General features: G+C 45.8%; 1 protein-coding gene across 7 annotated transcripts in view; it reads right to left on the bottom strand.

Moving 5' to 3' along the window:
* The window catches only part of SBF2 (SET binding factor 2), a 364,188-nt gene that overhangs the window by 181,136 nt on the left and 170,248 nt on the right, over positions 1-12,804 (bottom strand). For 6 of the 7 annotated variants that reach the window (XM_042461134.1, XM_042461050.1, XM_042460884.1 and 3 more), the window contains exon 3: positions 9,928-10,041. The exons of the other annotated variant lie outside the window; for it this stretch is intronic. In XM_042461134.1, coding sequence (XP_042317068.1) covers positions 9,928-10,041 — 114 coding nt within the window. The remainder of the gene's footprint in view (positions 1-9,927; positions 10,042-12,804) is intronic. 7 annotated transcript variants of the gene reach the window in all.

The following is a 12,804-nucleotide window of genomic DNA, read 5'->3' on the forward strand; positions in this document are numbered from 1 at the left end:
GAGGTCATTCTGGTGCCGGGCAGGTGGATACACTGCAGTAGGATCTTGTGCTGTATGCACCACTGCCAGATGCGGATGGTAACTGCCAACAGGGTCTTCGACCTTGTACCCCTTTACTTGTTGAGGTAGCACAGCACCATGGTGTTGTTGGTGAGAGAAACACCACCTCTCAAAGTATCCATGAGGTGGACAATGTTTAACGGAGGCTCAAAACGAGGGATGTCTCCATAGGGCATTCCTGCCCAGATGGAAATGGAAAGGAATATAGCAGTTGTTTGCCAGCTGCTCCATGGAGGAGAATGGATCAACTGCCTCAGTGACACTACATTGGGAGTGGCAAACCTTTCCTATGAATGATGTCTCTGTGCTTTGGTACCAGAGCACACCTTGGGGGGGGATGGGGGGGGAACAAGATGGTCGCAATTGTGGTGGTATTGGTTGTATAATGGTAGCGTCCCTAGGTATAGGAGGGAACGAACCATTTATGAGATTTGATTGTACAGTTCTGAAACCGTCCTATAGTAAGGGATTATCTGTATCCAGAGTGAATAGATTGTGATCCCAATTTTACAGGGATCAACTCAGAAGTCAGGCTTGAATGTTGGCATCAAGTGAAATTTAGCGTCCAGTCTGAGAAGAAGGACGTCTCATAAATTGTAGCGTGCAAACGGTGATGTCTTCCCTCGTATGGAGGGAGTGTCACATCCCCTGAATCGGCTATGTAAGGATAGCCGTGATATCATGTCTCGGTACAGAAGGAATATTTACACTGTACAGTAGTCTCAGTACAGAGGAACAGCCATGGTTACACTGTACAGTAAATTAGGTACGAGGGAACAGCCATGGTTTGAATCCAAACCAGATCACTCCATAGTGGCTGGTTCAATAATGGCCCTCAGAAACTGGCCAGGAAGCCGAGACCGATGCAGATCGAAGTTGGACAGTCCGTCCAATTGGTCTGGCACTAGAGAGCCAGGGCCCATGAGGTCGATGTCAGGCAGCAAGCCAATCGGTATGATTCCAGGAAGTCAGGGACCAATGAGGTTCCACATTGGGCTGCCGACCATTCGGTATGACCCTGGAGAGTCAGGGACCGACGAGGATCCATGTTGGGCTGCCATCCAGTCGTGGGTTGGGCAGCCATCCATCAGTATGACACCAGAGAGTCAGGACGATGCAGATCGAGGTTGGGCAGCCAACCAGTTGGTATGACTCCGGAGAGTCCAGGGACTGGTGAGGATCCATGTTGAGCTGACATACAGTCAGTATGATCGTCAGAGAGTCAGGGACCGATGAGGATCCACACTGGGCTGCCCTCCGGTTGGTATGACCCTGGAGAGTCAGGGACCGATGAGGGTCCATGTTGGGCAGCCCTCCAGTTGGGATGACTCTAAGAGTCAGGAACTGATGAGGATCCATGTTGGGCAGCCTTCCAGTTGGATGACTCTGGAGAGTCAGGACCGATGAGGATCCTGTTGGGCAGCCATCAGTTGGTATGACTCCAGAGAGCCAGGGACCGATGAGGATCCATGTTGGGCAGCCATCCTGTTGGTATGGCTCCGGAGAGTCAGGGACCTATGAGATCCATGTTGGGCTGCCATCCAGTTGGTATGACTCCAAAGAGTCAGGGACCGATGAGGATCCATGTTGGGCGCCTCCAGTTGGTATGACTCCAGAGAGTCAGGGACCGAGAGGATCCATGTTGGGCTGCCATCCAGTTGGATTGACTCCAAAGAGTCAGGGACCGATGAGATCCATGTTGGGCAGCCATCCAGTTGGTATTCCAAAGAGTCAGGGACCGATGAGGATCCATTTGGGCACCATCCAGTTGGTATGACTCGGAGAGTCAGGGACCGATGAGGATCCATGTTGGGCTGTCCATCCAGTTGGTATGACTCCACAGAGTCAGGGACCGATGAGGATCCGTGTTGGCAGCCATCCAGTTGGTATGACATCCAGAGTCAGGGACCGTGAGGATCCATGTTGGGCTGTCATCCAGTTGGTATGACTCAAGAGTCAGGGACCGTGAGGATCCACGTTGGGCTGCCATTCCAGTTGGTATGACTCCGAAGAGTCCGAGACCAGCCCGGACTGGAGTCAAAGCAGCCATGTAAATGGCCTTGAGAGAGCGGCACCATCGGGAAGGGGCCGGTACAGGGATCGGGGCCTTCATCGGCTCTGCGACAGGCGATGTCGACGGTACTGGCGGCGGTACTGGCCTCGACTCAGACGGAGGCACTGCGACTCCGGCGGAGGCACTGAGACCGTGCTTGGGGTCCCTTGCGGAGGCTCTTAGGGTGCTGTGAGGACGGCGAGAGCCCGCTCTTCTCCAGTGGGAGCTCTTATCCCCTTTTCTCTTGGGGACTTTTGGGGGCATCCGCATCCCCAGAGGCTCCGGAGCCGACGGCTGCTGAGCCCTCTCATAGAGGCGGCTTGAGTGACCGGTCCCTGTTCTTAAGGGCTGGAGCGGGCATGGCCTTGCAGTGGGCACAACTGCCTGGACGTATGCCTCCCCAACAGGGACACACTTGTCGTGGCCGTCGGCCTTGGGGATTTTCACCCCGCACTTGGTGCATTGCTTGAAGAGGCCCATGGTAAGAAGTCCATTACCAGTCAAGTCAAGCCGTAAATCAGAGAAAGTCATCAATCCAAGGGAAAGTCCGAAGAAAGTCAAGTGAAAGTCCGTTAGGACAATAGCCAGAGATTCAAATCAGAAAGAGCAAGCAAATGCTAGCGAAGTTCCCTGAGCTGCTTAGCGCGGCGGAATGAAGGAACTGAGAGGAGCGGGCCACCAGGGGCCTTATATAGTGGGTGGGCGGGCTACCACAAAAAGTTGCAGAAAGATACATTGCTTTCTGCCCAGAGATTCTAGAAGTTTCCGAGGATTGCTGCGCCAGGCGCAGAATAAACCCATTTGTGTGAATTCGCAGAGACCACGAAGAAGAATAGTTATTTTTTCAGAATCATATTGGAATAAAAATTGGGAGGAAAGCACATTGCTTTCTGTCACTGTGATTTTTGAGCAGCCATCTGTGAACCATCTATATGAGATTCTCTGCACCTCCATCTTTGAAAAGGTTTTAGCGCTGGATCTGTTCAGCTGGGGCCCTTCCATACTGCATATCCTCATTGGTTCCCACTCAGGATATTCAGTACCAAGCCTGCCACAGTGACCAGAAACAAAGGACGTCGAGCACAGAAATAGAGGAAAGGCAAGTAGGTTATGAGTTCACAGTGACAACTCATAGAACCACATCTACAGGTAACCACTTGCTTTTATTCTTGTGTGTTCTCTTTGACTCACATATATGGGAGATCAGTAAACTATACTACCTGGATGGAGGGTGAGCTATGCTTTAACCGATGAAGCCAGAAAAGCCAAAAGAACTAAGCTCTCTGGCCGAAACATGAGTCCTAGTGCTTTACAAAGTGGCTGAGCCCAAGTAACTGCTTGACAGAATGCAGACAAGAATGCAGATGTGTGGAGACTGTCATCATGGAATGAGAATGGATACATGAAGGCTCTGATTTTCTGGCAGTCTGTTGGACTGAGATGACAGAAGCACTTGGAAATGTGCTGTTAGGAAGCCAACTACCTTGAATATGAGTTTCATAGCAGTCAAAAGTCTAGGGGATTTTCTGAAATGTTCATGTTGTGTAGTGGTTTGTGTTTCACTAAGACACTTGGAGACCAGAATTTGAATCTCTGTTCAGCCATGGGAAAACTGGTAGGACCTTAGCAGGTCACACACTCTCAGCCTCCGAGGAAAGAAGGAAACCCCTCTAACAAATTCTGCCAGAAAACCCCATGAGAGATTCATCTTAGGGTTGCCATACATGTCACCTTCTGGCCTGCAAGGGAGTTGACCACCAGGGCTAGCCTGGAAGAAGAGACTCCTCCCTCCATAACTGTTATCTTCCGGCCTATGAGGGAGTTGACCAAGCAAGCCCAGCTCCATCGGGCTACCTGGAAGAAGAGATCTCTCCCTCCATAACTGTTCTCTTCCGGCCTTGAGGGAGTTGACCGGCAGGCCCAGCTCTCCATCAGGGCTAGCCTGGAAGAGAGATTCCTCCCTCCATAACTGTCATTCCGGCCTATGAGGGAGTTGACCAGGGAGGCCCAGCTCCATCCAGGGCGCCTGGAAGAAGAGACCCCTCCTCCACTAAACTGTCTCTTCTGGCCTGTGAGGGAGTTGACCAGGGAGGCCCAGCTCCACCAGGGCTAGCCTGGAAGAAGAAGAGCCCTCCCTCCAGTCCATCGCTTTGGTCCAGGCCTCAAGGGAGAGAAGAATGCTGGACCCGCTCCCCTCCCTCCTTCACAATTCCCTTCTCCTTTTGTGTGTCGAGTCTTTTTAGATTGTAAGCTGGGGCAGGAACCGTCTATTATCCCCTCTGTTTTAAGCTGCCTGGATTCCCAGTGGTTGGGCGGCATATAAATAAATCCTATTTTATTATTATTATTATTATTATTATTATATTATTATTATTTTGCCATGTCAGGGGTTCATTTTCATGTCACTGTAAGTTGGAAATGGCATGACAACAACATTTGTCACTTAATTAAGAAAATGAGGACATGTCTGATATCTAGATGAGCCAGTCAAATTCATCATCCATGGATGGGTTCAGAAAGGTCAGAAATGTGAGCTACTGAGACTAATTAAAAGGAGGACACCACTTTCAGAGGACAGTGACAGGGCCACCTTTTTTTTTTTTTTTTGCAGGACTGGAGGAATGGCGAGTCCATCCTCAAAGTGGTTCGCTCATTTGCTGTCCTGGCAGGGGTGATGGCCACAAGGAATACAGTCTTCCACATGAGAAGCCACAAGTCACACAAGGCAAGGGGTTTGAAAGGACCCCTCATTAACTGGGAGAGAACCAGCCATACATCCCAGGCAGGAGTGATGGGAGTTCAAGAAGGAAAGGTGTTAACAAAACCTTTGAAGAAAATCTTAACCAAAGGGTGCACAAACCAAAAGGGTAAGTCCTGGGGTCACATGAAGACTGGTGGAGTAGCCATATAAACTCTTATCAAAGAAATGGAGAGGCCCAGAATATGGCTAATGGAAACTCTGTTTCAGTCCACATGAATGTTGCTGATAAAAGAGAGGAAGTGCCTCCATGTATAGCAGTACAACTTCTTGGTCAATTGTCTGTGCACAAAGGGAAGGATTGCTAACATTTCCAGGGGAATATCCTCTAAGCCAGTGATGGTGAACCTTTTATAGACCGAGTGCCCAAACTACAACCCAGACCCCACTTATTTATTGCGAAGTGCCATGTCCCTCTGGCTTTCTAGTAAGAAACTCTGGCAAACTCTGTGCTAGGGCGACAGTATATGTGCCCACAGAGAGGGCTCTGAGTGCCACCTCTGGCACGTGTGCCATAGGTTCGCCATCACTGCTCTAAGCCATGAGATAAAGGATGGAATGATGTGAGTGTCAGATCTGACTAGCAACTTGGGTGAGGTGATCATGACAAAATGGGAGTCTGTGAAATAGACGAGAAAGGTGCCAAAGTCTGGAGAACCAGGGCTGTTGAAGTCACCAAGGTATCACTAGAATGGAATCTGTATCATTGCTTTTGACCTGCACCAGGACCTTACTGACAAGTGGAAAATGTGGAAAGGTGTAGAGGAGAAGATTGTTCCTGACTGAGGAAGCCCTTGGGCAAAGCAGGAAGGGTACTGATAGTTGTTTACAATGACAAATAGGTCCACCTTTGGATGGCCTCAATGGTTGAATATCTCATGGAAGACTTGAGGAAGCAGCTTCCACTTGTTTGAGTGTGTTTTTGATCTGCTGGTGATGTTGGCCAGAATGTTTTCTATCCTTGGAAAGTAAGTTACAATAGAAGTAATGTTCCTTGTGATATAGCAGTCCCAGAACATGATGGTAAGGTTGAGAAGAATTCAGGAGTGGGTACTTCCTTGGTTAAATAAATAAATAATAACAACACTGTTGTGTTCTCTATCATGACCTGAACATGATGTTTGGCAAGGAGGGATCTCAAGGCTCTGAAATATTTGACCAAAACAAGCAACTCAAGAAAGCTGATGTGGTTCATCTTCTTTTAGGAAGACCAAATACCTCTGATGGCTAAAGACCCCGTGTGAGTTCCCCAACTGTGCATAGGCATTCTCATTATTCTTGTGGGTTTCAGGATGGAGAACAAAACAGTTGTGAGATATTTGATAGCAATGTCCTCCAGAGTAGAGACCAATGAACCAAGACTGGGGGACAGAGACTCAACAGAGGAACATCCAATTCTGATACAAATACAGAGAGTAACTAGGTCTGGAAAAGCTGCAATCAAAGCTGAAGAAGGGGGTTATTGATGTAATTGAGGCCATAAATCCTAAAAGGATGTGCATATCCTCTACCATGACCTGAGCAAGATGCATGCAGAGAACAGCCTCCACAATCCAGTATGCTTTGTCAAGTGATAGGTAGTCTTTTCCCAACTGAGAGTCTAGCATGGCACTGATGTATTGGGATCTGTTGGCTTGGATGCAGCTGTGACTTCCTGGGGTTCATAAGGCAAAGACTGTCGAGCAGAGACATGGTAACATGATGGGAACTGAAACCAGTAATCTATTCAGAGGTAGAAAGAGACTTCCTGAAAATCACCATTACCACCATGCACTTGGTAAAAACACATGGCACTGTCAAAAGGCTGAAAAGGAGGACACAAAAATGGAAGCAACCGTCTCAAAGCACAAAAAAATAGGAAGCAACAAAGAGCAGAGGAGGGTCAAAACATGAAAATACGCATCCTGAGACAAATCATTACAAACCAATCTCAATAGAGGGAGGATTGCAGAAAGCATTGCCATCCTGAACTACTTGATGGTGATATAAGTGCTGATGTCCCTGGGATCCAGGATTTGATGCAGTCCTCCTGCTCTTTTCAGAACCGCAAGAGGAAACATTGATAAAGATGAGACGGATGGATAGACTCTCTCAATGGCATACTTTTGAAGAAGTGTTTTGATCTCTTCAGACAAAGCTTGGGAAGACCGTGTTAGACAATATACTCTGGAATGTAAAAGAGTGTAGAACTCGATAGCATAGCTGTAGGTCATGATGCTGAGGACCCATGAATCCAAAGTTATCAAATCCTGAGCTGAAAGAAACTGAGACAGAAAGGACCAAAAAAGGAAATATCATTGAGAAGATGAGGAAGACAGTCATAGATAATGCTTCAAGTCCAACTTCTTATTTTTATTAAAAGAATGATACTTGTCAGGCTAGTGGGAATATCTAGAAAAAACATGGAAACTATTCCTAGGCAGAAAAGAATACTGGGTTGATGCAGAGGCTGGACAACAGGCCCAAGAAGACTTCTGCTTGTGCTGATGTGAGGACTGTTGGAATCCACATTTCTTGGCAGTGGTCTTAATTTTTGTGTGTGTGTGCGCTCCAATTTCTTATCAGTGGTGGCAGGAAAAAAGGACCTCTTCATTGAAAGGGAAGCCCTCAATGATGGCCCAGTTTCAGCAGAGAGACCAGAGGAATGAAAACAGGCATGATGTTTCAAAGCATTGGCCCTAGCAAGAGACTTACCAAGCTGTTGTGATTTGTTGGGTGGATAAAGTACAATCTTTAAGGTAGAAAGCAGAGGCAGACTTTTTATCCTGCTCAGGCAGCCTTGCAAGAAGCAGAGCAATCTTATCCCATAGGTATTGTTGATACACTCCCATAGAAGCTAGATAGCTAGAGATGTTAAGGGCGTCACAGTAGAATAGGTTTAGCCATGGAATTTAGCTTGTGTTGTTCTTTATCATTTGTGGCTTACTTGATGGCTCAGAGATACCAGGTATAGTAATGGATGTTTGAAATGCTTGGTCATTGTGGAGGGGACACGTCTAAACTGATGATGGATTGGCCACATTCGGGTCTGGCACAGTTGGAATCTTAGACCCAATACAGGTTGTTGATATGGTAGGATGTTTGCTGAATTGATGAAGGTGATTTTCAAGAGCAACATTCACCAAGGCAGGCAGGAATGGATGTACCACTGGAGGCAATACAAAGATCTGTATCTTGGATCTCGAACTGTAGGCGGCTACTGAATATGAAGTTCCAAATCCTTATCCATTCTCAGCAACTGATCAGCATATGAATGAATGTCATCCAGTTGAGATGATGGGTCCTGGTTGACCACTTTTGGTGGAGGAGCAGAAGACAAATCAGAGCTGGGAGTCTTCAGAGCCAGAGTTTGAAGAATAAGGAGAGCGGTTTCCTGTCAATACACCAGGAGGAAGAGTCAAACAGGGAAGAGACTGCTGTGAGGTCTTTCCACTCAAAATCAACACCGATGGAACAGCATATGGTTGGGAAAAGGGGAGGGGGAGAAAAGGAGGAGGAGAAAGAAGAGGCATCACACCTACTGACCTGATGGAAGCTGACAAATCTAGGAGGCAGCTGACAAGATGGAGGTGGACATGAAAGAGATACCAATGGTAGGGGTTTGGGGACTGGTAGAGCTCGGAGTTCAGCAGATCGATAATTATAGGCAGACCTTAGCAGTGGTGGATACAGAAATTGTACAAGTCTATATTGTCATACAGGTGGTAACTGCCAGGCAGATGATGTGCTTTATTGTCTTTATAGAACTGCCTGAGTGATGGAGGTGGGGGAGGAGGACAATGATGATGAGGATACTCAGGGCAAAGCTACTGCAGTGTGCTAGATGAATGCTGATAAACTGGTGACATGGACCTGTGCTAGAAATGGTGAGAAGCAGTAGACTGACATGGCACTGAGATGTGGATGGAAGACTGATTGAGCACCTCACCTTCTGAATGTGAATCCAGACATTTGACATCTATCATGTTCAACTCTGGGAGAAGAAAGTTTTCTTCCAGCATTTTAGAATAGGAACAGGTGAACTAGCACAGATTAGGCTGATCCCACATTGTCAAGCAATTGGAAAAACCTGAACAGACAGAACCATCAGATTGACAGTATTAGGTGCCATCAGCATAGCTGACTCCTTCGGACGAGTGGAAGGTGAGCAAACTTGCATCTTTTCTGATGAGATGATGGGTCATCTGAAGGAACATCAGCAGAGTTGGATTTCTTCTTACAAACTGAAGAATCATGAGAAGACTTCTTTTCTCTTGGAAGAAGCAGAGACTTCAGACAGAGCCTGCACAGATTTGCACGCTGCTGATATCTGAAATTGATGTGAATTTGTTGCATGATTCATCAGTACAATAGATGGTAACGCTGATGGTACCAAAGTGTGCAAAGCAATGCTTGTAAAGGTCATGAAAAGAGAACTGTTTTGAGTGGTGTGATCAGCTGTGTTAATATTTGACTTCCAGACAAGGGCTTTAAGAAATGAAAGGGCATGGTGGGGAAAGGCTTTGCAATGGGAGTACTTATCCACAATCTGGGCCTCCTTCAAGCAGAAGACATACTTAGAAGAGCCATCCGTTTGGGAATCTTCATTCCACAGGGGACACACCTCTTAAAAGTATGCTGCAGGTGCCATAACCTGGAGGAGTATCAAGAAAAAAATGAGCTAAAGAAGAGGAGCTAATTCAAGAAGTTTCCTAGAATGCAGCTGCAATAGCAGATGAAAGAGAACTGAGATGGTTTGAGTTGGAACCACACTGAATATGTGCAGTATAGAACAGGGTGAGCCTCTAGCGAAAGAGATCTAGCTCTAGAAGTTTCTGAGGATGGTCTGCACAGGTGCAGAGAATCCCATATGTGTGAGAATCCCATATGTGTCATAGAAACCATGAAAAACAATTAATCCTGGGGTGGGGAGTTGATTATGTGTAGATTGCACTAAGTCTACTTCGGCTACCTAAATTATTATAACAAAGAGCAATGTTTTATGATCAAATATATAACCTGATAGGTTATCAAATACATATATTAACACATTATAAAAGAAAGGTTTTTTTTTTACCCTGAAAATTTCTGGATAATCTAATCTGGACACCAAAACCAGGCTTTTGGGAGCAAAGACTTCTGCAGGCTGAATCAAACCAGATTCCTCTTCTCCTTCAGTTTCACTTGTGCCCTTGAAAACAGAGAAACTTCACTAAACAGACAAAAGATGGCCACATATGTGAAGCAACATTATAAGAAATCCAATAAATGCTAAAATGATTTTAATGAAAACTTTAGAACGTTAAAAACACCAGAATGCACTTTGTGCTTCAGAGTTTTCAAAATGGCTTACAACAACCCAATAAAACATTTCAAGTATCTATATAAAATGCAATGAACTCCTGAAATTTGTACTATATACTAGTAGTATTTAGAATTATTTGGTAAATACTGCCCCTCCCCAGTCATCATACCATGGAGCCCTGGTGGCGCAGTGGTTAAATGCCTGTACTGCAGCCATTCACTCAAAACCACAAGGTTGCAAGTTCAAGACCAGCAAAAGGGCCCAAGACTCAGGCTTGCATCCTTCCGAGGTCGCTAAAATGAGTACCCAGACTGTTGGGGGCAAATTAGCTTACTTGCTAATTAGCTTACTTGCTGTTCACCGCTATGATCTTTGGAATAGCGGTATATAAATAAAACAAAAACAAAAACAAATATGGACACTCGGTGAATGGAATGTCAAGCACGATGGAGTATTCTAGCTCAGTGGCCCATTAGAGGTTAACTGAACAGCCCCTTGCCTAGCATTACTTAAGCCAGGAGGATTGAGCAGGCTTGAATAACTGTCAGCATACCGTCAAGAGGTAGTACTTTAGAACAAGAGAATTGGTAACTAATGTTACCACTTTCTGATTTAATTGTTTCTCCTATTATTTTCTTCTGTTTTTCATTCAACACAACACAGTTTCCTATTCTACAGCGACTCCAATAATGTCACACTCACTGTGATGAGGTCAGAGTAACCTAGAAGAAAAAGTCAGCCCTACAACGATCACATATTCAGAGTATTTCTGGCCACATTGCTGTGTCCTCGCTACCGATCTGAGTTTTCCAGGCAAATGTGAGCTAAAATGCAGTTATTTTTATTCTGGATTTTCAGAGAAAAGCCACACATTGCCTGCGAAGCCTGGGGAATATTGTGTACCTGGGTAACAGCTGCTACAGAATGAGTACAGGGTTTTCTGCTGGTGTCACCAAGAATGCAACTAAACTTTCATGGGAGGTGCTAGAATTGCTGACATGGGGGCTCTACAGATTGCCCCTAAGGGGCGGCAGAAGGCTCCTTTCCTGGCCGGATCGGGGACACAGCAACCTTATGCCACGGCTCCATTCTGGCCTCTGAAGGGAACAAAAAGGAGCCGCAAAAAGACACTCCTTTTTGCACCCTCCAAAGGGCACCACAGCCGCAGTACCATGGCAGGATGGCACCCCTTTGGTGCTGCATCATCTGGATGCAGCTCCAGAGGTGCACCATGATGCCATGTGCCATCTAGAAAGGCACGCAGCATCATGATGCCTTGGGGCGGAGTCAGGGCATCCAGCATTAGTACACTGCACCCTGGCTCAGCCCACAGGCCAGCCTTTTGGGCTTGTCTGTATAGGGCCATATTTCTCCTTTCCACCATAAAAAAAGGTGGAAAGTCTGCAGACCTAGAATGAGAATGTCTCTTTCTAGAGCGCTAAACTTTTCTGCTCTTTGTATGTATGGGAGTAGTGAGAACCTGAGAAGACAGAGGGTGAGGGACAGAAATTGCTATTAGAAGTTGGAAAAATTCTCTCTCTCCCTATCTGGGCCTGTGGTATCTAAATTGAGATGAACAGGCTGTAGTGGACACAATAACTAATCATATCTACTAAGGTTTCTGATGAAACATCTCCATCTTAGAGTAGTGGCTGCCTCAGCACTGCCTGATTGGGAGACATTATGACATCTGTAAAAATGGCATTGGAGGAATGGGCTGTATTAGCGGACATTTCCACTCCACTTACAAGTGGGCTCAGAACTCCCATGCTAGCATACTGGCAGCTGCCAATGGAGAAAAGAAGTTTTGTAAAAGTGACTGATAAGGGAAAATACTGAAAGTTACCACTCTTGCTGAACCATTTGGCAACACAGATTTCTGGAACATGCCAGAAACTGCCAGCCAGCCAGGTGTCTGGGAAGAGTAATGCTGAGTTATGTGCTGCCCCACCTATCTGCACAATTCCCCTCAGGGACAGCTGGCACCAGAAGGTGCATCCAAGCTTGGGTCTGATGAGACCCGTTCATACTGTCTCTGTTCTGTATTGATGCTTAAAACTCTTTGCTGTCTTATTTTTTTAAAACAAAAAGTACAAATTCCTTCATTCTTGAGATTATGGAGTATGCAAGGACCCTGCACGCCTTAGGGGGAAGAGCCCAAGGACAGAGCATTTCTCTTCTCAGAGAGTAGGATTAGAAAGAACGAACCTTGTACCTATCACCTAATTCTTTCTTATATGCTTCAGTTCCCACCAGCCAAGAACACTGTATATGGCCCTGAGCATTGTTGATGGTGACTACAAACGCCAATCGAATTGGAAATTGCAATCTCTTAAATTGAAATCGCATATCTGTTGGGATGTGTTGCTGTTACATCCAACAGATCACACTGTTTTTTAAAAAAACATATTTTACCTGTCACAGGTGTGATATCTATACTGTATATAAAACATAACAGGTATATTAAAACATGCGTGTATTTGAAGGGAACCTTGTGTCAAAATTTCAAAGCAATCGGTGAAGAAATTTAGGAGATTTAAGATTTTGAACAAACAAACATTTACATTTTTATTTATATAGATAGTTGGTTATTTTAAAAAGAATAGCCAAGATTATCATTTATTTTAGTTCATCATCATCATCATCATC

Source organism: Sceloporus undulatus, chromosome 1 (assembly GCF_019175285.1).
Source record: "Sceloporus undulatus isolate JIND9_A2432 ecotype Alabama chromosome 1, SceUnd_v1.1, whole genome shotgun sequence".
Taxonomy (NCBI): domain Eukaryota; kingdom Metazoa; phylum Chordata; class Lepidosauria; order Squamata; family Phrynosomatidae; genus Sceloporus; species Sceloporus undulatus.